Below are 25,987 nucleotides of genomic sequence, written 5' to 3' on the forward strand. Positions count from 1 at the left end.
GTAATAGTATATAACACTTTTCCTTTTATTTCCTTGTAGCTACAATATTAATGTAGTCACAGAAAAAAAAATTACAGTTCATTCTTCTTAAAAACTGTACATGTTAATATCGATAATGTGAAAAATACGATTTCAGAAAGTTACAGATTTTAATTATTTACTTTCATTAATTGTTAATTTTATCAAAAAAAAAGAACGAAAATATTTAAACTCTTATTTTACAGAGAAAAAAAATTCTATTACTATTTCGTTTTGAAAAAAATTATAATAATTGTAATGCACATTAAAATTGACGTTTCTGTTGATTCTTTATTTTTTCTTGTTATTTAAATTAAAAAATTTTTTTTCATAGTTTTAAAATTGTACTTTTACAAAATTTTTGTATACAAAATGTCTTTTTATTTTTTTTGTATACAAAATGCGATTTTATATTTTTGTGTACAAAATGCGATTTTATTGTATAAAAAATGTAATTTTATATTTTCGTAAATAAAATGCAAGTTTATAAATTATATTTTCTATTATATATCATTATAAAATGGAAGCGATTTTATAAACTTGAATTACTTTAGAATTTCTCTTTATTTTCCGTCTGCGTTATAAATGTTTGGTTGGAAATTTGAAGAAGAAAAAATAAAGTTTTAGTCTGCACGACTAACGATGACATGACTTTAAAAATCACTGATTATAATCGAATATTTTTTGTATACAATGCACGTACATATTAGACGTAGAAACTTGGCTTGAGTACAGTTTGACTATTAGCTAGTAATAGTGATAACTGCGATTTATTTTTAGCTATACAATAGAAATTATTTTTTTTTTCAAAAATTTGTTAATGTAAGCGATTTTAACTGATTTAGGACAACAACAAAAAATTCGCATTAATTTATTTTTTATTATTACTATATAATATTAATTCTATTGATTGCTTAGCAACCAACGATATATCAGTCAGTTTTTTGAAAGTTCTTTTCCATTGCTTTTTAATCGAGCGAAACTTTCTAGAAAATAATTATGCGTTTGAATTGTCTCTCGCTTTTGTTTAAATTCATTTTCTTTTCAGGAAAAATCCAAATATAAATTATTATAGTTTTCAATTTTCTTTTTTTTAATTTCGCTTTTTTATTTATTATAATTTAGTTTATTTATTGTGAATTAATTTTTATTTTCATGTCCTTTTTTTTTGGAAAATATTGAATTTTTCAATTTTTTCATTCAAAAAACCCAAATAAATTTATTTTAATGATATAAACGAATTTATTACTAATGATTTTTAATTAAAGTTATTTTAGTTCATTTATTATTAATTTATTTAATAATAATATTTATAATATAAAACATTATTAATATTATTATTAATTTTAATTTTGAAGTTTTGTAATTTGTAATTTAAAAATTCGATAAATTCAAAATGGAATTTTTGTTTTTCTGGCATTTACTTTTTTAGTAAAGTGAAGTTGCAAGTTCTTTGTTGGTACGTAATATAATTTTTAGCGTAACAATTAGAATTTGAAAAAAAAAATGGTTGACAATCGAAATAATCAAATTTTAGATTTTTGGTGGAAAGAAAATGTTAAACAAAATATGAAAAACTTTCACACATTCAATAATTTAAGGCCTATAGTGCAAGTCTCTTCTTTGTTTTTAAATAAAAATCCTAAATTCGAGTTTTGCGAAAGTGTTTTGATTTTCGAGGAAATGGAAAAAATGATTTTCATTTAGAACGAAAAGTAAGAAAAGAAATGAGAGAAAAGTAAGAGAATAAATAAACGACAGGAAATTATTTTCATTTAGAACGAAAAGTAAAGAAAAGTAAGGAAAGAAAAGAAAGAAACAAGAAAAAACGACAGAAAAGTAAGAAAATAAATAGACAGGAAAGTAAAATATGAAAACGAAAGATAAGTGAAGTTTGAAATTTACAAAGAAGACTGAACTCGAATTGTTTCCCAAAAAAGAAAGAGACCATTTACACGATTTAAAGTCTAACTTAAAAGATTACTAAGTAAATGATTTTTTTTTTTTTGAATCATTGAAATTAAAATTCTCCAAATGGGAAAACTGTAATTCGAATGATGAAATGTTAATTTAATTATCACTGAATCCACTGAAAACTAATTCAATGGCCGCTTGCACATCGCCATTGGTGATTTGAAGCGCCTGAAGATTAACTGAATCGTCTAAAAGTCCAATTTCGTGCATTTGCGCTAATTGTCTTTGAATGTCGACTGATTGTGTTGTTGTTGTTGTTGTTGATGTTGGCGTCGATGGTGTCGAGGCATTATTCGATGATTGAATTGGAGTGAATGCGAATGCTTGTTGCATTGCCTGTGAGAACATTTCGGTTGTGATGACACCTGAATTTCTATTCGCTCGGGAAGATGATGAGGACGATGATGATGATAGTGTGCCAGTGTAGGGAAATCCTCGAGCGCCAGTTCTCGATAGTGCTGCGGCCAATTGAGCAGTGGTCACAGCCGAATTCGATGGAAATCTATTTAATAGTGAGGGTTGTGTTGAATCTGACGATTGCGATGAATCGCCGGCCATTTCCTCGTCGTCACTCATATTATCCAAACTGTAGGAATAGGCTGTTGTTGAGGCATTTGAATTGGAAGGATCTGAATTTGTTGCTGCATTGTGTGCTTCCTCGTGAACGGCGGTTGAAATGTGTTGTGCTGCTTCGACAAGCAGTGGATGTAGTTCGGCAATTCTGGAAATTGGAGAATTATCATTATAATTTGTTTATTGTTAGAATTTCTTTTTTGTACTTCAGAAAATAATAATTTTATGAGAGAATAATTTCCGTTGAAATTCTACAGAAAATTGTAGAATTATCATTACAATTCGATTATTATTAGAATTTCTTTTTTGTACTTCTACAAATAATAATTTGATGAGATTAATTTCCATAGACATTCTATAGAAAACTGTAGAATTATCATTACAATTAAATTATAATATTATTATAATTTCTCTTTCGTATTTCATCAAATTATTATTCTCGGATTTATGTTCCTAATTTATCAAGAATTATTTATTCACTAATTATATATTCCTAATTTATTTTGCTAACGTTTGAATGAACGAAATTTGGTGAAGTTGGTTGCTGAATTTGAAAACGTTTGTAATCATCGAATTAGAAGAAAAATTATTTTTCTATTCAAGTTTTTTTCTAAAAAAAATTAAAACCAAATTAAATAGTAAAATTATTTCTGGAAATGATTTTGTTTTAATAAAATAAAATAAAATAAAATGAAACTTTAATAAAATTTCTTGATCCAAGATATTTAAAACAGAAAAATTGGTAAACAAAAAATATTGTTTTCTAGATAAAGAGTATTTTTTCTTTCAGTTCTTAAAAATAATCTGGGAAAGAAATCACTTATCTTTAATAATATTAAAATTGTTTGCAGAAATTCAATTATTTTCAAAAAATTCAATAAAAATCTTGGCAAGAATTCAATTATCTTCATAAATAAGAAAATTCTTCGCAGGAATTCAATTATTTTTAAAAAATTCAACAAAATTCCTGGCAAGAATGTACTTATCTTCATAAATAATAAAATTCTTCGTAGAAAATTAATTATTTTCAAAAATTGTATAAATTATCTTAATTAAAATTTAATTACCTTTAAAAATATTAAAATTCGTCGCAGAAATAAATAAATAAATAAATAAAAAAATTCTTCGCAAAAATTCAAGTATTTTTAAAAAATTTAATAAACTTCTTCTCATAAATTCAATTATCTTCATAAATAACAAAATTGTTCGCAGAAATTAAATTATTTTCAAAAAATTCAATAAAAATCTTGGCAAGAATTCAATTATCTTCATAAATATGAAAATTCTTTGCAGAAATTCAATTATAATCGAAAATTGTAATAAAATTCTTCTCAAGAATTCAATTATCTTCATAAATAACAAAATTTTAAGCAAGAATGCAATTATTTTTAAAAATTTAAATAAAAATCTTGGCAAGAATTCAATATCTTCATAAATAACAAAATTCTTCGCAGGAATTCAATTATAATCGAAAATTGTAATAAAATTCTTCTCACGAATTTAATTATCTTCATAAATAACAAAATTTTAGGCAGGAATTCAATTATTCTCAAAGAAAAATAAATAAAATTCTTCGCAAGAAATCAATTATTTTTAAAAAATTCAATAAAAATTCTTGGCAAGAATTTGAATTATCTTCAAAAAAAAATTTAATTATTGTCAAGAATTGAATTAGCTTTAAAAATATTTAAATTCCTTGTAGAAATTCAATTATTTTTCAAACAAATTTTAATTCTTATTAAGAATTGAATTACCTTTAAAAATATTTCAATTCCTTGGATATTCAATTATTATTGAAAATTGTAATGAAATTCTTGTCAAGAATTTAATTGTCTTCATAAATAACGAAATTCTTCGCAGGAATTAAATTATTTTCAAAAATTGTAATAAAATTTCTCGACAAGATTCAATTATTCTTAAAAAATTGCAATGAAATTCTTCGCAAAAATTCAATTATTTTCAAAAATTTTAATTATTGTCAAGAATTGAATTAGCATTAAAAATATTTAAATTTCTCGTAGAAATTCAATTATTTTTCAAAAAAATTTTAATTCTTGTCAAGAATTGAATTACATTTAAAAATATTTAAATTTCTCGTAGAAATTCAATTATTATCGAAAGTAAATAACGAAATTGTAGACAGGAATTTAATTATTTTCCAAAATTTAAATAAAATACTTGAAAAGAATTCAATTATTTTCATAAATAATAAAATTCTCCGAAAACATTCAATTATTTTCAAAAATTTAAATAAAAAACTTGACAAGAAGACAAGAATTCAATTATCTTCGTAAATAACAAAATTTTTTGAAAAAATTCAATTCTTATCCAAAAATTTAATAAAATCCATTGTGAGATTTCAATTCTTTCGAATGAAATTCTAATTAAATTCTTAGAATGAATTTAAATATTTGCAATAATTTTTTATACATTTATTGAAATATAAAATCAATTAAACATTTTTAAAAATTAGTTTTCATAGAAAATATTACAAAAAGTTTACAAAATAGGTAAGAATTAACGGAATTTTGATTCGAAAATTTGAATTTTAGAAATTTTAGATTCGAAACTTTAGGAAAATTCGGATTTACCTTTTCACAGTTGCAGGATCTGTGAAATGAGCCATTAAATCAGGATCCTGTAGCATTGCAATTGCGACAGTGTCCTCTCCAAGACCCGGAGACGATGATATAATATTTTGTATCACTTCAGGCCTTTTGCTTAGACGCTAAAAATTAATTTTTCGATTATTTTTTACTCAAAAACTCTGGACATTTGTTTTTTTTTCTCAGTTTTACTAAATTGGTGAAGTTCACAACGTTTATAATTAACGAATTAAGAAAAAATACTTTTTTAAGCGAATTTTTATTCGCCTGAAAAAATTTTTTCAAATTTTTCTTATCAACTATTTTTTAAAGAGAAATTTTATTGTTTTTCATGTGAAGAATATTTTCTACAATTTTCTTGTCAACTTTTGAAAAATTCTGTTGTTTTTCTTTAGAATATACTTTTTTTTTTATTAATTTCTTATAAAATTTCTAAAAAGAAAAATTCTATTGTTTTTTGTATGGAAAATATTTTTTCTATTTATTTCTTGTCAACTTTTTAAAAAGAAAAATTCTCTTGTTCTTCGTGTGGAAAATATTTTCTTTATTAACTTCTTGTCAAGTTTTTGAAAATATTTTTCAGACGAAAATCTATAGAATTTTTTGTCTTAAAAATATTTTTTCCATTAATTTCTTGTCAACTTTTTTTTTTATTAATTTCTTATCAAGTTTTTATAAAGAAAAATTCTATTGTTTTTTGCTTGGAGAGTAAATTTCTTTCTATTAATTTCTGGTCAATTTTTCTAAACAGAAAAATTCTATTGTTCTTCGTATGGAGAATATTTTTTCCATTAATTTCTTCTCAACTTTTTAAAAAGAAAAATTCTAATGTTATTCGTGTGAAAAATATTTTCTGTATTAATTCCTTGTCAAGTTTTTAAAAATAATTTCCAGAGGAAAAACAATAGAATTTTTTTGTCTGGAAAATATTTTTTCTCTTAATCGTTGATTATAAACATTATGAACTTTTTCAATGTAGTTTTACTTACGTGTAGAGCACTTCTAAGAGCTGGATTTTCATTGAATGATCGAAATGCACTTGCAAGTTGAGAAATATTATTGTCGGAAAAAGGTTTAACAAGAACTGGTTCTTCTGGAATTTTCTTCCTCAGCACATGAATCATTGCACCATTTTTTAACCCACACGACTCGAGAGTAGTATCATCCTCCAAAATGCAACCGCAATAAATTAATTCTGTAAACAAAGAAAACTAATTTTAGTATTTCCGAATTTGGACCAAGTATATATATATATATATGTTTTTTTTATTATTATTAAATATATTTATTATTTAATTAGCGTTTATAATGTTAATTCTTCCAATTAATTAATTTCCATTTTTCTTTTAATAATAATAGTCTCGATTAAAGTCCTCTGGACCAAAATATCGTCTTTGTTTACACTCGCTTTGTTCCACTCGACACTTCCATATTTTCTACATTCTCTATTATAGTAATAAAATTTTCCCAACTTTTTGAATTTACAAAAATAAAAAAAGGAAGATAACACCACCAAAGAGGGTAATAAAAAATATTGAAAATTATCAAATTTAGGGTAAATTTTCCATCTTAATATTACCGAATGTATCCTTTTTGAGGTTAGTTTTCCCTGCTGCCTCATTTCTCAGTTCTTCGACTTTATTTTTTAAATTCACATCACTTATTTTAATTGGCGTTGATGCTTGAATTAATAAACGATAATTTAACACAATTTCCATACTCATTTTTGTTGTTTTTCAATTTTCAAAATAAAGAAAAATGAGAAGAATTTCCTTTGTGTGAGAGCGAATAAGAACGCAGTGATACAGCAGTAAGTTACAAACGTCAATGACTGAATGACAACAAACAGCTGATGTGTAAAATGTCAGACATCTTTGTTTATGTCACGTTCCTATTGGCTGTCCCGTTTATTAATGAATGAATGAATTCTGTGTTTTCATTGGCTCACAACCTGTAGTAGAGTACACACGTAGTACTATTACTCCTTCTTGGAAATTTAAATCTCTCTAATTCTGAATTAAAAAATTTTAAGTAGTTTATTTTAAATAATATAAAATAATAATAACTAATAACAAATAATATTAAAAAAAATTGAATGCAGAAATTAAATATTATAGAAATTCAAAAGTAAAGAATAAAATGAAGAATAAAAATATTTACAGTGTTTAATTAAATTTAATAATTAATTTATAGTTTATTTAATTTATTAGTATTTATTTACTTAATATATGAATATTTACATAAATAAATTTTTATTATATATTTTAAGTTCCAAAAATATTTCTAAATTTTAATTAATTTATTTTGTTACTTTTAATTTATTATTACAGTTACTATTATTACTATTATTATTACTACTACTACTATTTTTATAATAATTATTTTTACTATTATTTTATTTTTTATATTATAAAATAGTTTTTTAAATATTATTTTTTTTATATTTACTATTAAAAGTGATTGAAAAATGAAAGAAATAAATATAAAAATTTAAAAAAAATTCAATTAAAATAAAATTAGTACATTAGTGAAGTTAATTAGTATCATAATTGTAATATTATGAAAAAAAATTTCTACAATATACCGGGTGTCAAATAAAAATAAATACAAAAAAATAAAAATTAATATATTTCTTGATGAAATTAATTAATATTACAATATTATAATTTGTAATGAAAATTCTTTTGCAATATACTGGGTGGTAAATAAAAATAAATAAAAAAAAAATTAAATATAAAAATTGAAAAAATTCAATTAAAATAAAATTAAACTATATAATTAAAATTAGTACAATATACCGAGTGTCAAATAAAAATCAATATAAAAAATTGAAAAAAATAAAATTTATTATATTTCTTGATGAAATTAAATTAATATAACAATTATAATTAAAAATCACGAAATCATAATTTTGTGAACAATTTTTTTTTGCAATACACTGGGTGGTAAATAAAAATAAATATAGAAAATTGAAAAAAGAATTCTCTTTTTAATTTTCTACATTTATTTTTATACTATTTTTTATACGATTAATTAATTTGATAATTATAATATTATAGAAGAAATGTTTTACAATATAACGGGTGGTAAATAAAAATAAAGAATGAGAACAAACATTAAAATTAAAAAAAACGAAATTCAATACATTTATTGATGAAATTAATTATTAATTAATTAAAATTACAATTAGAATTTTATCAACAAAACATTTTCTGTGCAATATACTGGATGGCAAATAAACATAAAAAAATCGAAAAAAATTTATATTCATAGATAAAAATTAATTAATAACAATTATAATGTTATAAAAAAATGTCTGTTTTTTTCAACATCATAAAAAATTAAAGAAAGTTAAAGAACTATTTTTATTGACGAAATTAATATTATTAATTGATTAGAAATAGAATTTTATGAAAAAAATTATCTGCAATATACTGGGTGGTAAATAAAAATAAAAAATTGTTATATTTATTGATACAAGTAATTAATATCATAGTTATAATATAAAAAAAATTTCTGCAATATACTGGGTGGTTAATAAAAATAAATTACAAAAGCAATCATAAAAAATTGAAAAAAGTAAGAATTATTATTTTTATTGATGAAATTTATTATTATTATTAATTTATTATTGTTATTTAAATATTTACTTTAATATTATTAATATTTAATATTAAATACTTAATATTTAATATTTAATATTTAATTTTTAATATTTAATATTTAATATTTAATATTTAATTTTTAATATTTAATTTTTAATATTTAATATTTAATATTTAATTTTTAATATTTAATTTTTAATATTTAATATTTTTTTATTTTTAATATTTAAACATTTATTAATTTATCAATATGATAATTAAATTATTAAAAAAAAAAAAATTTGAAATGTAGCGGTTCTCATGCAATAATGTCGCGCGCGTGCGTCTTTGGAAATATTTCAAGTTGCCCACGCATTGTGTGTCGAGAAATTTATTGTGAAAGACACATCTGAATAGTAAGTGGTAACAGACTAGACTGAAGGCGCCTCTTGTCATGTTATAGAGACTGTTTTTTTTTTAAAAAGAAAAAATACTATTTTTTTCACAAGTTTCAACGTGATATTAAAAAAGTGCAATTTTATTTATTTATCTGTGATTAAAAGTGGAACAATAATTGAGTGAAAAATGCCACGATTTCATAAAATTGAGATCAATAGAACGGAATGGGAAGTTCCAGAGCGATATCAAATGCTAACCCCGGTGGGTTCTGGTGCCTATGGACAAGTTTGGTAAGAAAAAATAAAAATTATTCACTATAATTTTGAAACGAAAAGTAAAAAAAAAGGTGCTATTTTTAAATAATAGGAGGGGTGAGGTTTAAAAGATAGAGAATAGTTCTTTTGATTTTTAGTATTTTTCCTCTTTTTTTCCAAATGAATTTTTGATATATTTTAATGAAAAAATGTACATATAGTGAGGCGGATTGTATATTTTTGTTGAGCAACACAGTGTCAATTGCATGAAACACTTATCATTCTCGGCATTATACTATTTTAGACTTTCTAAAATTGGCGGCATTAAAAACAAAATAAATTATAGCCAAGAATTTTCTTGGCATTTGGAGTTATAAATTTTCTCGATTTTCTTTTACCCAAATAAATAGTTTGTTTTCATTTTTTTTTTTTTAATTTTCATTTGCTATTTTCTGTATTTGCTAATTTTTAATTATAATATTTTTTTTTTAATTTTTATAGTTTTAAATTACTTTTCAATTCTTATTTTCAATTAAAAGAATTTCTAATTTTTAATCGTAATAATAATTTTTTAATTTAAATTAATTTTTCAATTTTTTAAAATTTTAATTACTAATTGTAATAATTTCTAATTTTTCTTATATTGATAAAAATTTTACACATATATGACAAATTTTTTTTTGGAATTAAGTAATTTTTAATTAATTTAAATTAATTTAAATTAATTAAAAATTTTGATTACTAATTTTAATAATTTCTAATTTTCCTCATAATGATAATAATTTTACACATATATGAAAATTTTTTTTTTGCTTAACTAATTACCTGGTTTAATGCTCCTCATAAGATAAGGTGAATATTTATTTGCTTTTGTTCGTGATAAATGGAATTATCGTTAAATTGTGATTTTTTGCTTTTTTGATGGCGAGTCAGTGATAAAGTGTATTAAAAGACTTGTAAAAATTATCTTATTCTGACCTCTGTTCATATTATTTTAAGTTGCCTTGAAGGATTTAAGTTTAGAAAACCTGCACGTATGACAGGTTGACCTATAACAGGTGCCCTTCTATTATATGTCAACAGAAAACATGTGGCACAATTATTATCATTTTATTACAATTATTCCAATTGTCGCAAATTTAATTGAAATTTTTTTTTTTTTTTTTTTTTTTTTTTTTTTTTTTTTTTTTTTTTTTGTAATTTAATTGTCTTTATAGAAAAGAGGAAAATATTTTATCAAGTGTCGAGAAAAAAAATTTTGCATATGAAAAAAGATTGGAAAAATTTTTCATTCTTAGTTTTTATTATCTTCTATTATTCTTTTTCTTATTGTTAATTTGTAATAATTGATTGATAAACAAATTAAAAAATAACTTTGAGAAAAAGAATCTATTTTTTATTCAAAGAATTTTGTATTTATTTTTTTATTTTTATTTAATTACATTTTTTTTTAATTAATTGATAAATTAATTAAAATATTTTCGATATTTTTTTTAGCAATTTTTAATTAATTTTATTTTTCAAAAGTTTTGAATATTCATTAAAAAGTTAAAGAAAAAATAAAGTTTAAAGAATAAAGTTTTTTCGCTACATAAATATTTTTAAAAATTTATTATGAATCTAAATAAATAAATAAATAAATTATCCGAAAAAGAAAAATAATTAGCGTTCTTTTCCACTAATTAGTAAAAATTGAATGATAAACAAATTAAAAAATTACTAAAAGTAATAAAATATTAAATAAAATACTATAATAAAAAAATACTAAATTACTAAAAGTGAAAAATGTTTCTATTCAAAAAATTTTTAAGTAATTTTTCTTTAATATTACTATTCAATATAAATTATAAAAGAGGAAAAATGTTAAAAGTTTTTATGAATTAAAAATTGAAGACAAAAATGAATGAAAAATTATATTAATATACTAACGTTTTGAAAATTATTATGAGGTTCATTAAATATTCTATTTTTGAAAATATATAATTACTGTTGTTTTTGATAAAATAATGTAAGTTAATTATTTATTGCGAGCAATTATTAATTACTTATAATTTTCTATAAAGTTTCGAACGTTCACACAAACGAAATACTTCTTCAGCATAAATATTTTTCGAAAATTTACTACATCCGAAAAAAATAATTGAAATTAATTTTTTTAATACAAAAAATAATTTATTTTGTCGTACAGTAATTTTTTTGTCGTAAAATAAGTTTTTTTATCTAAAAATATTTTTTTTTGTCGTAAAATAAGTTTTTTTTATCTAAAAATATTTTTTTTTGTAACAAAATAAATTTTTTTTGTCGTAAAACAAAATACAAATTAAATGAAATAGAAAAAAGTATTTTATATTTTTTATATTTTTATATAAATTTTAAATTTTTATATAAATATTTTTATATTTTTTTTTAAGAAAATATTTAAAAATATTTAAAATACTTTTTTTTACTCAGTTCTGCAGTGGACGTTACAACTGGTCAAAAAGTAGCTATAAAAAAATTAGCACGTCCCTTTCAATCTGCCGTCCATGCTAAACGAACTTATAGAGAATTACGAATGCTCAAACACATGAATCACGAAAATGTAAGTTTACAACAAAAAATTTTGAATATTCTCGTTTCATTAAATTTTTTTAGTTTTTATTTTTCACAAAATTTCTTCTATATTTATATTGTTATTTATATTCTTTCTATTTATATTTTTTTTCTTCTATTTTATACTTGGTAATTATTTATTACTTTCTTTGCGAAAATTAAAAAGAAACAGTTATTTTTAGCTGATAAATTTTCTCACATTGTTATTAATTTTGTTAGTTATAGAAAGTCATAATTATTTTCTAATTATTGCTTTTGATTTATTGAGGTAATTGGATTGTTGGATGTATTTCATCCAGCAACGTCCCTCGAGGAATTTCAACAAGTGTAAGTAATAAGAAAAAAAATTGACAAAATTTATTTGATAATAAAAAAAATATTTGATAAAAAGATATTTGATAAAATATATTTGATATTAAAAATAATATTTGTTATAAAAATGTATTTGATATTAGAAAAAATATTTGTTAAAGTTAAAATATATATTTGTTATTAAGAAAATATTTATTTCTTAACAAAATAAATTTGAAATTAAAAAAAAATAATTGTTCAAATAATATACTTTTTATTAAAAAAATTATGTTTCTTCAAAATATATATTTATTATTAAAAAAGATGTTTCTTTGCAATATTTTTTTTTCTTTTTTTTTTTTTTTGATTGACAAAAATTATATAATTATATTTAATAAATATTATAAAAATAAAAAAAATTGGTTGAAAAAAATATTTGATATTAGAGTAAAATATTTGTTAAAAAATATATTTTTTATTAATAGAATAAATTTTTTTTTTTTTTTGATTGAATTTTAATGAATTTTCAATTTGTAAAATAATAAGGTACTTAGTGACGCATCTGATGGGCGCTGATCTTAATAATATCGTTAGAACACAGAGGCTTTCAGACGATCATGTGCAATTTCTCGTCTATCAAATTCTTCGCGGCTTGAAGTACATTCATTCGGCGGGAATTATTCACAGAGTAAGTGGAAATTAAAAAATTTGGATTACAATCAAATTCATCGTCAAAAATGTGCAGTGAGAAAATTGCCAAAATGCAATTTCAATATAATAATTTGTGAAATTCGTTTCAAATAATTAATTATATAAATATTTCTAATTTTCGCTTTTAAATTGAAGACAGATAAATTTATCACTAAATTGAAATTAGAAAGAATTATCATTATTTATTAATAACAATTGAAATAGTTATTGTTCCTTCATAATAATAATTGTACCTAATAATTATTTTTACTTGATAATAATAATTAAAATATTTATTGTTTACTTGATAATAATTATAATAAAAATATTGTTACCTGATAATATTAATTTAAAAAGTTATCTTTACTTGATAATGTTAATTATAATAATTATTTATTACTTGATAATAATAATTAAAATCTAGCTATTATTATTTGATAACAATATATTTAAGTATATTTGTTATTTAAAAAAAATATTTTTTTTCAATTTGGTATTTATTTGTTTTTCTATTTATTGTTTAAACAATTTATTATTTTGATTATAATAATTAGTATTTAATGATAATTTTATTTTTCTCTATTAACATAAAATGTGGCTAATTTTTAGGACTTAAAACCGTCCAATATTGCAGTTAATGAAGACTGTGAATTAAAAATACTGGATTTTGGCCTCGCCAGGCCAACTGAAAATGAAATGACTGGTTATGTTGCAACAAGATGGTACAGAGCACCCGAAATTATGTTAAATTGGATGCATTACAATCAAACAGGTTTTGATTTTTAATTAATTAATTAATTTTTTTTATTAGAAATAATTTTATTATTAAAAAAATACTTCTATCTAACATTTTTACCAATTTGAATCAGTTACTGACTTTTTGCTTTGAAATTAGTCAATTTGACTAATAAATAGTCATTTTCACTAATTTACATAATAGTAAAATTTACTAATTCGAAAGTAAATTTTGACTAAAGTAAATTTTAGTGATAAATTAGTAGAAATTATTATTTATTCGTAAAATTTACTAATTCAAAAGCAAAAAGTCAATATTTAATAAAAAATTGTATAATTTACTTTTTATTTGCAATTATATTAATTAAAATTAAATTAAATTAATTAAAAAAGCAAAAAGTCAATATTTAATAAAAAATTGTATAATTTATTTTTTATTTGCAATTAATTTTTTTTTTGAAATGTTTTTTAATTATTATTTTTATTATTATTGTTTTTTCAATTATTTTATTTAACATTGCAGTTGATATTTGGTCGGTGGGTTGTATAATGGCTGAACTTTTAACAGGAAGGACACTGTTTCCTGGAACAGATCGTATCCTTTCTATATAAAGAAGAAAAAAAGAAAAAAAATAATAATATACATTATTTATTAGATGCAAAATTTTAATATTAGCATTGTTTTAATTAATATTATAGTGGCTGTTTACGCAAAACATTTTAGCAATCATTTGCCAATTGACCGCATATCGCATTTATTTTTGAAAAAAAAATTTCTCATTGTCATAGATATGTAGAAACATCATAAATTAACAAAATTGCTTTTTGCTAAGGCTCTGCTAAATATTACACATAAATTTAGTAAAAGAAATTTTCATTTTATGCTTTTGCATCTGCTTTTCTCATATAATATCTTTTACTATTATATTTTAATTATTTAGATATTTATTTTTCATAGAAAACAATTCTTTAATATAGTAATTATAATTACATTTCTAATTATTTATTTATTAAATTTTTATTTAATATTTTTATTATTTTTATTATTTTTTATTTATTTAATTTTTATTTATGATAAATATGTGACTTAATATGTTAATTTTGATAATGATATTAATATATTAAGGGGGTGCCAAAGTTTATTTGATTTTTCCTTTGAAGCTCTTTGTAAAAATTGGATGGACTTTGACACTATCTTAATATTAATATGTAACTCTAATATATATATTAATTATTATTCTTAATTAATAATAATTAATTAATAGAGAATAAAAAATTAATTTTTTTTGAGTTTTATTTATAATTTAAATAATAAAATATTAATAATAAATAAAAATCCGTTTACTTATTTAAAGAGATAAATGAATTAGAGAAAAGTTCATAAATTATAATAGATTTAATGAGATTCATATTGGAGAAAAAAAAACAATTTTTTGTAGAACCTTAGCAAAAGCAGATATTCATCAATTGAATCTCATAATGGAAATTTTGGGCACTCCACGAGACGAGTTTATGCAGAAAATTTCATCTGAGTCTGTAAGTATTTTGTTATTGTCGAATTGAGATCATCGTAAAATTAACAACTAAAAAAAGTATCAAAAAATAATTTTCCATTCCTTTTAATTTTATTTTTAACATGATATCACATTTTGCTTTTATAATTGTGCATTTTTAGAATATATAATTAGGGGTCGTTCACAAACTACGTCACGCTCATGGTGAAGAATAATAAATAATAATAATAATAATAAATAATAATAATAATAAATAATAATAAATAATAATAATAATAAATAATAATAAATAATAATAATAATAATAATAAAATATTTTCTAACAAAATTAAATTTTAAGGAAATATAAAAATATATTAATTTGAAATTCAACAAAAAATATTTTTTAACAAAATTCAAATTTTAAGGAAATATAAAAAAAATTGTCATTCATTATTTGAACGTTCGAATCTTGATGGACGTGAAAAAAATTATTAAGGAGAAGGGGTTAAAAATTAGTCCGCAAAAAATCGTGATATCGTTTGTGAACGATCCCTTATTATTTTTTGTGTGCTTTTTGCCTCTACACTTGATTTTAATAAAATGTTGTAATTCGTTTTAATTTTCCTCCAAATGCATGGTTTTTCATTAATATTGTCGAAAATATTTAAAAAAAAAAAAGTTAAGAATGTTGTGTACCTTTGCTCCGCTTTTAATTTACCTTAACGCTAAGCAGACATTGACCATTTAACACGTGTTCTCGTGCTCTGTGGAACTCCCACAGAAGAAACTTTAAGCAAAGTTACCAGCCAAGAGGTAAAAATTTCCAAATTATTACAATAGAAACAAAATAAAAAAAAAAATTAATAAAAAAAAATTACTAACTTACATTGATTTGAAAAATTATTATCATATTTTTACTCTAAATTATTTTTCAAAAAACTATCATCATATTTTTACTCTAAATTATTTTTCAAAAAATTATTATCATATTTTAACTCTAAATTATTTTTCAAAAAATTATTATCATATTTTTACTCTAAATTATTTTTCAAAAAAGATTTTTTTTTTCATGTCTCTCAAGAACGTTCAAATAAACGACAATTTTTTTCTTTTTTCGTTAAAATTTGACTTTTTTGTTAAAAAATATATTGTTATTAATTTAGAAAATTAATTTCTTCATACGAATATTAATTTATTTTACTTTTAATTTTATTCTAGTAATTTTTAAAAATATTTACATAGAAAAAAATATTCGTTAATTTGAACTAGGAAAATTTTTTTTTAAGATAAAGTGAATTATAATTTTATTCTTAAAAAATAAAGTGCTAATCACTTTTTGTGTGAACTGTAAAAAAATTAGTTTAGGTAAAGATTATAATAATTAATATTTTTTCAATTGCTGTAATTATATATGTAACTTAGTAAAATTTACCATTCTCGAAAATATTTATTCTCATTTGGACTCATTTTTTTAATTATAGATTGTGATTCATGTTTTTCGTATAAGAAGTTTGAATTTTTATTGCCAATAATAATGATAATATGAATATTATTATTATTGTTATTTATAATTATTTTCAAAACTAAAAATACAATTTAGAGAATACAACTTTTATTTTAATTATTGTAACGTAGTTTAGTAAAATTTCTCGTTGGAAAATAGAAATTAAAAATTTTTCCTATTTTATTATTATTTTAATTATTATTTATAAATATATTATAAAGCTAAAAATACAATTCAGAAAGTGGAAATTAATTTTATTTTGCAAAGAAGTGTTTTTTTTTATTATTTGTATAATTTTGAAATCGATCAGTTTATTTACAAGTTTAAAATGGAGAAAAGAAAATTTGCATATTTAATATTTTTAAATAGAAACGTGATTCATGTGTTTGTGTGCATCTGTTTGTAAAATTAAAAATAACAATTTTTTCGAGAAAAAGTGACTTTAAATGTTTAAAAACAATTATTGTTTATAGTCGTTATTTCTATTTCTTGTTATTTATATCGAAATTTAATTATATTTTTTAATTATAATTTTGATTTGTTGTAATATTATCTAAAAAAAGAAAGAGTAAACATAATTTTTTAATTTTAATTGTTTATCTTGAAAATTTGCATCTTTTCGAATTTGAGAGTTTCTCTTCAATTTTGGAATCTTTCCAAATAATTTACGAGCTGTTAAATTGTAAAACAACTCCTCGATATTCAAACTTCTTTAAAAATCATAAAACATTAACATTTGTTTTTCATTACTTTTCTAAATTCACGATTCAATTAATTAATTAATTGATCAATTGATTAATTGATTAATTAAGAAAAATAATTTTAAAATAGTTTTTTAATCAATTAGCTAAGAATAATAAATTAATAATTGAGAAAAATAATTTTAAAATAGTTTTTTAATTAATTAGCTAAGAATAATATATTAATAATTAAGAAAAATAGTTTTTCTATTATTTACTATAACTAATATTGTAAAAATTCAACCTTCTTTTTTCATTTAGAAAAATCATTAAAAAATTAAAGAATGGAACTGCATGTTATTTGTGTTTGTCTTGTTACAAGTTAATCAACTTCTTGTTTGTTATAATTTTTTTTCTTGCATCATTATCAAAAAATTCATTCGTAATTTTTCTACTTTTTTTTATTCCGAGTTTAATTTATGGTTAATTAGTGTATGTGTCTAAGTTTTAATTTTTTTCCAGGCGAGGAATTATATTCAAAGTTTACCACTTTTAAAAAAAAAGAATTTCAAAGATGTTTTTCGTGGTGCAAATCCTCTAGGTATGTTCTTAGTTAATTATTCATTTACAATGTTATGAATTATTCCCAAAATATTTTATTCTTTTTATATATTTCATAATTGAGGTGAGTGAATAATATTCAATTATTTAAAATTTGCATCGAATTTTTTCATTTCAATTATTTTAAATAAATAATTAAACAAATTTTATACGTAAATTAATTTTGACGATACAGTTTTTCTAAAGTCATCAAATTGAGACAAAAAACGTATCAAAACGTTGCTTCGCAACTATTTTGATACGTTTTTTGTCTCAATTTGATATCTTTGGAGAAAAAACTTTGCTTCGCAACTATTTTGATAAATTTTTTGTCTCAATTTGACATCTTCAGAAAAACTGTGGAATGAAATTAAAAATGAAATAATTTAAATTTCATTACACAATAAAAAAATGTTTTTTGTAATTTTTTTTATTTAATAGCAATTGAGTTACTAGAATTAATGTTGGAATTGGATGCTGAGAAAAGAATCACAGCCGAACAAGCTCTCGCTCATCAGTATCTTGCACAATATGCTGATCCAACAGACGAGCCGGTTTCTCTTGCTTATGATCAGAGTTTTGAAGATATGGATTTGCCTGTGGAAAAATGGAAAGGTCGATAATTTTACCGTTTAATTAATTTATTCAATTAATAATAATAATAATATTAATAATAATTTTTTTAAAAATATTTTTTAAAATATTTTTAAAAATATTTTTAATGATATATATATTTTGATTTTTTTATTACCCAATATTTTATTTATTTTTATTAATTTTTTATTTATTTTTTTCCTAGTAATAGATGTGAAGGTTTTTTGGTTTTTTAAATTGTAGTACGTTTATTTTTTTTATATAATTTTTTTAATTATTTATTTGCTTCATTTTTTATATTAATTTTCTAATTATTTATTTGCTTCATTTTTTATATTGATTTTTTAAATTATTATTTATTTGCTTCATTTTTTATGTGAATTTTATTTATTTATTTGTTATCGAAATTGCTGAATGTTATAAATTTCTTTTACAGAACTTGTTTATCACGAAGTTGTAAATTTTGTACCTCAACAATTACCAGTGCCACCAACAAGTGATACAAAATCATAGATGTACAAAAAAAGTACAAAAGTCATTGAATGTTTTACATTAAAAAAAAATTATTATTATTATTGTAAAAAGTAACGTTTAAGAAATTAATTAATATCATACTCTTTGAATTTGAATCGCAGGGAAAAGTTGAGTCACTAATTCATAATAGTAAGAATTTAGTAAGAATTTTTACTAATTTTTAGTTATTTTTTTAGTAAAAGTAAAAAGGAACTAAAAAGAAACTAAAAAGAAACTAAAACGAAACAAAAAAATAAATTAGAAGGAAAAGAAGTTTATTTTCTTTTTAGTTATAAAAACTAGTTTTTTCGAAAAACTTCTAAAAATAAAAAAAAATCGCAGTACTGAATAATAAATTATTTTAATTATGATAAATTATCCAATAAGAATTAATTAATTTAGTTTTTTATTTTTTTTTGTAATAATTGTTTTATTAATAGTAATGAATAGAAAATAATATTTTACTAAAAATTAGTGAACATTCTTACTAATTGTAAAATAATTCCTACGAATATACCGCAAGTGACTGAATTTTGATCACTAATTCAAATTTCGAGAGAAGATGATAAAGAGCATAATGCTAAAAAAACAACCACTGTACATAAGTTACCGATAAATTTTAAAAATAATGTGAAAATATGTTTCTATACATATACACAATTTATATAAATGAGCTTATATTTTCTTAAAGTGCAAAAGAATTCTATATTTTAATTACTTAAAAGTGACACATTAACAGTGTATAATATATATTTAAGTATCTTAGTTTAGGTTTTCATTAAATTTTTTTAACTTTCCTTGAAGAATATATATATTTATAATTTTTGTACTATGTACACAATTTATTGTTTATACACAGTCTTTGTTTATAAAACTTCAGGAACTAAATAGTATGTACCGAAGTACATAAGAATTATTGGAAAAGAAAAATAGAGCAGGATTTTTATATTAAAGTTAAAATATAATGCCACAAAATTTATATATTTTTTTAAAACTATTTATATATATTTTTATTGTTTTTTTTTCTCTCAATTCGTCTATTTGTTATAGTTTTCAGAGCTTGTCCAATTATTTAAATATATTTGTATATATTAAAATTGTTTTCTTAATTATTTAATTATAATTAATTTTTTTAATTGTAATTAATTATTTAATTATAATTAATTGTTTAATTATAATTAATTATTCAATTATAGTTAATTGTTTAATTATAATTAATTATTCAATTATAATTAATTGTTTAATTATAATTAATTATTCAATTGTAATTAATTATTCAATTGTAATACAATTATAAAATAGAAAATTAACATTACAAGACAAGACATCACATCATGTACCTCATTAAATAATTTATATAAAAAATAATAATTATTATTGTTACAAAAAAGAATTATAATTAATTTATTTTGGCTATAAAATACTATTATAATGTACAATAGAAACTTAAACAATATTGTAGAATTTATTAAGACACTTTTTTACATGTGCACAAATAAACTAATGAGAAAACTAAAACAAATAGTGTATAATATTTTCCGAGTATAAATAAAATGGAATTTTATGAATATAAATTTTTATTTTGTCTTTAATCGGGTTGACTTCAAGTTTAAATTTTAGAAATTCTGTAAAAATTTTTTTTACTATTTTGATATCATTTAATTTATAGTGGAAAAATTGCAGATGATTTTTTTTAATAATTTTACAATAGAATAGTATAGATATAATAATGTAATTAAATAATCTATTGAATATGCATGTAAATATTAATAATATAATATTGAATAATTTACAGAAAATACTTTGGAAAATATTAAGATTATTCCATATTTTATTGGAAGTATTTAATACTACTTGCGGTAATAATTGTTTCTTTTCGAATTACGAAGTGTTTGTCAGTAAACTATAAATAGAATAGGATGATTTAATCACCTGAAAAAGTAATTTGATTATTAATTTTATTTAATATTGTGAATCATTGTTATTTTCAAGAGAAAATTTTTATTAATACAATTTTTTACTCTTCGCACACGTTAAAAATACGTTTACGTATTTATAATTTTTGGTATTTTTTAAGTTTTAATTAAAAATATTGATAATATTATTAATATTAATACTAAAAATTTTTAGTATTTATTTTATTTTATTATTCTTAAGGGCATTTGAACCTTGATGACGTTACACTTTGTGCAAAGCATGTGTGACGTCATCAAGGTTCAAATGCCCTTAAGCATTAAAAAATAAATTAAAAATAATTTGAATATTTATTTTATTTTATTTTTAAGCATTGAAAAATAAATTAAAAATAAATTAAATATTTAATTTAATTTAATTCATTAAATAATTGAATTATTTAAATTTATTTCAGAAAAAATTAATAATTATAAAAACTAATATTAAAATTAAATACGAACTTTGACAAATGTGCTAATGGACATAATAATTACAGAAGAACCAGTCAGTTGAATGGGTCGTGAAGCACGCATTGCTATTATTTTCAGATCCATTTTTGTTTTACTTGCTAAATTAATCCAGTCAATGTGCCACATTTTATGTGAAACCGCCATACTCTAGGTAAATAATTGATTGCATTTAATTTACTAAGTATTTTAATGTTATTCATTTAATTTATTTTAATTTTATTCATCGTAATACTTAACATTGAAATAATTAATTATAAATAATAATTGATAATTATTGTATTTAATTTTATTTATTAAATTTAATTTAATTTAACGAATTTAACTAATAAAAGTTTAATTAATTAAATAAATAATTAAAAAATTGTTAAAATAATTAATTATTAATTATTAATAATAATTATTATTTCATTTAATTTTATTTAAAAATAAATTTCCTTTGTCTCATTATCCAATATGTAGTGCGCTAACCTTTTCAATTAATTTCTCTCCATATAAACTGTATATAAATATTTGAATAATAACTGCGCACATATACAGCCAAAATATTCGAGATCCTACAGTATTTGTAGATAATTGAAAAATTACGGCACATAATCCTGCCATGGAAGCAAAGAATTGGACAAAAATTACAAAACTAAATAAATCATTCAATTTTTCCCCGAGTCTGGAAATATAATTATAATTTTTTTTTATTTTTTAGCCTTGAAATAAAATTTTGAATTAATAAAATTTTTCAAAAAAAAATAAAAATAAATAATAAATAAGTAAAAAAATAATATAAACAAAAAATTAAATAAATAAATAATAAATCAATAAAAATTAACATAGATATTAAATAAAATAAACAAATAAATACAATAAATTCATTCTACTAACGCAAAAATATAATTATGATGTTTGACGCAATTTCTGATTATCTTTGATTCCAACTGATATTGAATATGTTCAGGATAATTTTTCAATTCTTTGAAAGATAATAGACTTAAACGATGTAACATTATATCTAATTGACCACCAATTTGGAGTATAATTAACATGGCAAAACATTCACTAGCTATTGTTGCCATTGCTGTCATAATTAATGCTAAAGTTTGATATAAATATGTTATGGAGAAGATTAATCTCGAATTATTGACATTGTAAGGAACCCATGTATCAAATATCAATGACACACTTCCCTTTTTTTCAAACGATGTTAAAAATAAGAAACCTGCACTTGAATTTATCATTATCTGAAAAATGATGGTATTTATCCTATATAGATATAAACGAATTTGTCACTTTTTCTTTATAATTTATTGTCACTTTTTATTAATAATTTTGTTCAGAATTAAAAATTATTGTAATTTATAAAATAGAACCATTCTCTATAAATTTAAATTAGTAAAAATGTTTACTGAATTAGTGACTGACTTTTTGCTTTTTATTAGTAAATTTTACTAATAAATACTAATTTCTACTAATTTATTAGTAAAATTAATATTTAATAGTAATTTCTACTAATTTATTAGTAAAGTTAATCTTTAATAGTAATTTCTACTAATTTATTACTAAAATTAATATTTGTAAATTTAATAATTTAATTTTTATTAATTGATTAGTAAAATTTACTAATTGAAAAGCAAAAAGTGAGTCGTTAAATTAAATTAGTAAAAAATTTTTACTAATTTAAATTTAGAGAGTTCGTGGAAAAAATATTGTCAATATAAAAAGTCAATATTAAAGTAAAAGACAAATAATTACAAAATAAAAATAAAATTAGTTTTAGAGAAAATGTAAATTGTTTAAAAAAAAATATTAATTAATTATTTACCTGCATGTTTTTGAAACATTTCGTAATATTTGCAATTCATAATAGTCCCGAGGTTGACAAATTTTATGCAAAAATAAACTATGCAACTCGACGACAGTCTTATTTTTAATTGTAAAACTGATGATTTTTATTAAAATAGCAAACGACGTGGAAAAATAGAAGAGGGTGTTCGTAAAATTATCCACATCGTCAATCATTTTTAGAAGATGTATAAAGAAGGAAAATACAAAAGTAGAATAAACAGTTAAATTAAAAGTAGTGTAAATTTTATAGAAGAAAATTTTCCATTTTTTGTCTGTCGATGCGAGTTTCCATATTCCAAAAACTCGGAGTATTGTAAATAATATTTTGCCAGTAAACATTATAATAGTAAAAGAAAAAAAATTTTGATTAAATTTCTTTCTATTGCCTCGAAGTATTTAGTCTCTCTATGCAATAAATGGAAGGGAAAAGTACGTTCCTCTTTTGTATATATCGTATGACTTTATAATGTCTCTCATCATTCTCTCTTCGAATTGCATTTTCCACCTTTAATCGACTTTATGTATAAATAATTCGTTTTCTGATGGGAATGACAGTTTCTGATACTTATTGCAGAAAGTTGTGTCTAATGAAAGGGGTGGAGAGAAATAAATTGTCAAGAGAAACAGAGACGATTTAATAATTTATTATCGTACTTTATATTCGAAGACATTTCTCGATTATTTTATTAAAATGTGTACAAGTTGGGCAATTTTATTTTGTGTCATGAGGGTAGAAATATTGAAGGACAATAATTATTGCAGTATACTAGACGAGAATGTATGCAGGGTGATGACTTACAATGTTCCTTATTTTCTCGCAACTAAGTTGGAAATTATTCGAATGCTAAAAACATTAAAAAAATATCGAAAGTGATTATTAATATTTAGTGAAAATTCGCAAATATTTGAAATTATTGAGGAAACAACCAGGGAAATTTTATATCCAAAATTATTTTGAGAACTTTTAGTTTTTAGTAGTATAAGCATTTTATAGTCAGACAAACTTTTTCCAATTTTCCTACCAGTAGTAAAAGACTAATGTAGTCTCAGTAGTAAAAGACAATAATTCTGTCAGACATTTAATTGTTTTCAGATTAGTAGTGAAAAAATGTTTTAGTCAGACAATGGATTCTAATTTATCTTTCAGTGGTAAAGAAATATTTCAAGTCAGACATGTAATTATTCTTTTTAGTTTCAAGTAGTAAAGAATTTTTTAGTCAGACAACTTTGACTATTTTTTCCATCAGTAGTAATATCCGATTACAGTCAGACATATAATTGTCCTATTCAGTTTTAAGTAATAAAAATTTTTTTATTAAGACAACTTTCTGCAAATTTTTCGTTCAGTAGTAAAAGTCAATTTCAGTCAGACATTTAATTATTGTTTTCAGATAAGTAGTAAAGAATTTGTTTAGTCAGACAATTGTTTATAACTATTCTACCACTGGGTCAATTTCTGTTGCACTTTTTTTTTAATTTACATAGCACACGTTAAATTGTACACTGAATAACTGGATTTTAAAACCTGAAAACAAAATTTTTAATTACAATTAATATTCATAGGAAGTATTTTTTTCCATTTTTGGAAAAGAATATAAAATAAAATAAATATTATTTTTATGTAAATTTTAATGAAGAAAGAAATACCAACTTTAACAAATGTGGCTAGTGACATTTCACTGACAATTGAACCAGACATTTTTATTGGTTTACCACCTCGAATCATTATTATGGTGAGATCCTTTTTTGTCTTATTTGACAAATTCACCCAGTCAATGTGCCAAATTTTATGTGAAATCGCCAGACTCTGTTATAATTAAAATTTGCACTATTTAGTTATTTTCAACTTTTATTACCTAAATTATTATATATTTATTTTTTTATTTAAATTTATTTACTTTTTCTACTTTCAAATTCATTTTTTTAGCGAACATTTATTTACATTATTGTATTATTATATTCTTAATTTTTTTTTTAATTCAATGCTTTTAATTTTTCATACCTAATGGTTTAATACATTATAATAATCGTAAGTTTCCTTTCCGTTAGCAAATTATCTGCATTCATTTGTTTGTTTTGAAAATTGAATTTTGTGGGTTAAGTATTGGCATTTTTTATATATTTCTTAATGTCAAACTTTTTAATGTGGAAAATACTTTACTTATTAAATTGTCTCGACTCTTTGGTAAAAAATCTAAAATTATCAAAAATTCGAAAAAATTCAAAAATCCGATTTTCTTAAAATTCAACATTTTTTCTTCTCTTTTATGCCATTTAGCTTAATTATTTTTGTGCTTTTGGAAAATACTTTACTTATTAAATTGTCTCGACTCTTTGGTAAAAAATCTAAAATTATCGAAAATTATGAAAAATTCAAAAATCCGAATTTTTTAAAATTCAACATTTTTTCCTCTCTTTTATAGGATTTAGCTTCATTATTTTTGTACTTTTGGAAAATACTTTACTTATTAAATTGTCTCGATATATATTATTCAACATTTTTTCTTCTCTTTTATGCCATTTAGCTTTATTATTATTTGAATTTCTATTAAAGAGAAAAAATGGAAAACTGAAAAAATTTAGAAACTTTTAAAAATTCCAGGCCTTTTCCCTGATTTCCCTGAT

The 25,987-nt window shown here is 20.7% G+C and overlaps 2 protein-coding genes across 3 annotated transcripts; one reads left to right on the top strand and one right to left on the bottom strand.

Annotated features, from left to right (window-relative positions):
- Positions 1–1,335: 1,335 nt before the first annotated feature.
- Positions 1,336–7,003, bottom strand: LOC122510266 (ubiquitin-like protein 7). Its single transcript, XM_043624774.1, has 4 exons — positions 6,751–7,003; positions 6,161–6,366; positions 5,157–5,293; positions 1,336–2,713 (listed from the first exon to the last, which is right to left on the bottom strand). The coding sequence occupies exons 1-4, from the start codon at positions 6,893–6,895 to the stop codon at positions 2,089–2,091; spliced, it is 1,113 nt and encodes a 370-aa protein (XP_043480709.1). The 5' UTR covers positions 6,896–7,003; the 3' UTR covers positions 1,336–2,088.
- A 2,143-nt stretch (positions 7,004–9,146) lies between these two features.
- Positions 9,147–19,349, top strand: LOC122510268 (mitogen-activated protein kinase p38b-like). Of its 2 annotated transcripts, none has more exons than XM_043624776.1 (10): positions 9,147–9,444; positions 11,860–11,989; positions 12,269–12,327; positions 12,838–12,979; positions 13,591–13,753; positions 14,240–14,311; positions 15,946–16,025; positions 17,919–17,997; positions 18,438–18,611; positions 19,027–19,349. In XM_043624776.1, the coding sequence occupies exons 1-10, from the start codon at positions 9,341–9,343 to the stop codon at positions 19,101–19,103; spliced, it is 1,080 nt and encodes a 359-aa protein (XP_043480711.1). In that variant the 5' UTR covers positions 9,147–9,340; the 3' UTR covers positions 19,104–19,349. The 2 variants fall into 2 exon arrangements, with proteins under 2 accessions (XP_043480711.1, XP_043480710.1); XM_043624775.1 differs by lacking the exon at positions 15,946–16,025 and adding an exon at positions 15,173–15,252 and having other exon boundaries at positions 9,148–9,444.
- The last annotated feature ends 6,638 nt before the right edge of the window (positions 19,350–25,987 follow it).

This window comes from Leptopilina heterotoma, unplaced genomic scaffold, assembly GCF_015476425.1.
Source record: "Leptopilina heterotoma isolate Lh14 unplaced genomic scaffold, ASM1547642v1 Lhet_68, whole genome shotgun sequence".
NCBI classification, from domain to species: Eukaryota; Metazoa; Arthropoda; class Insecta; order Hymenoptera; family Figitidae; genus Leptopilina; species Leptopilina heterotoma.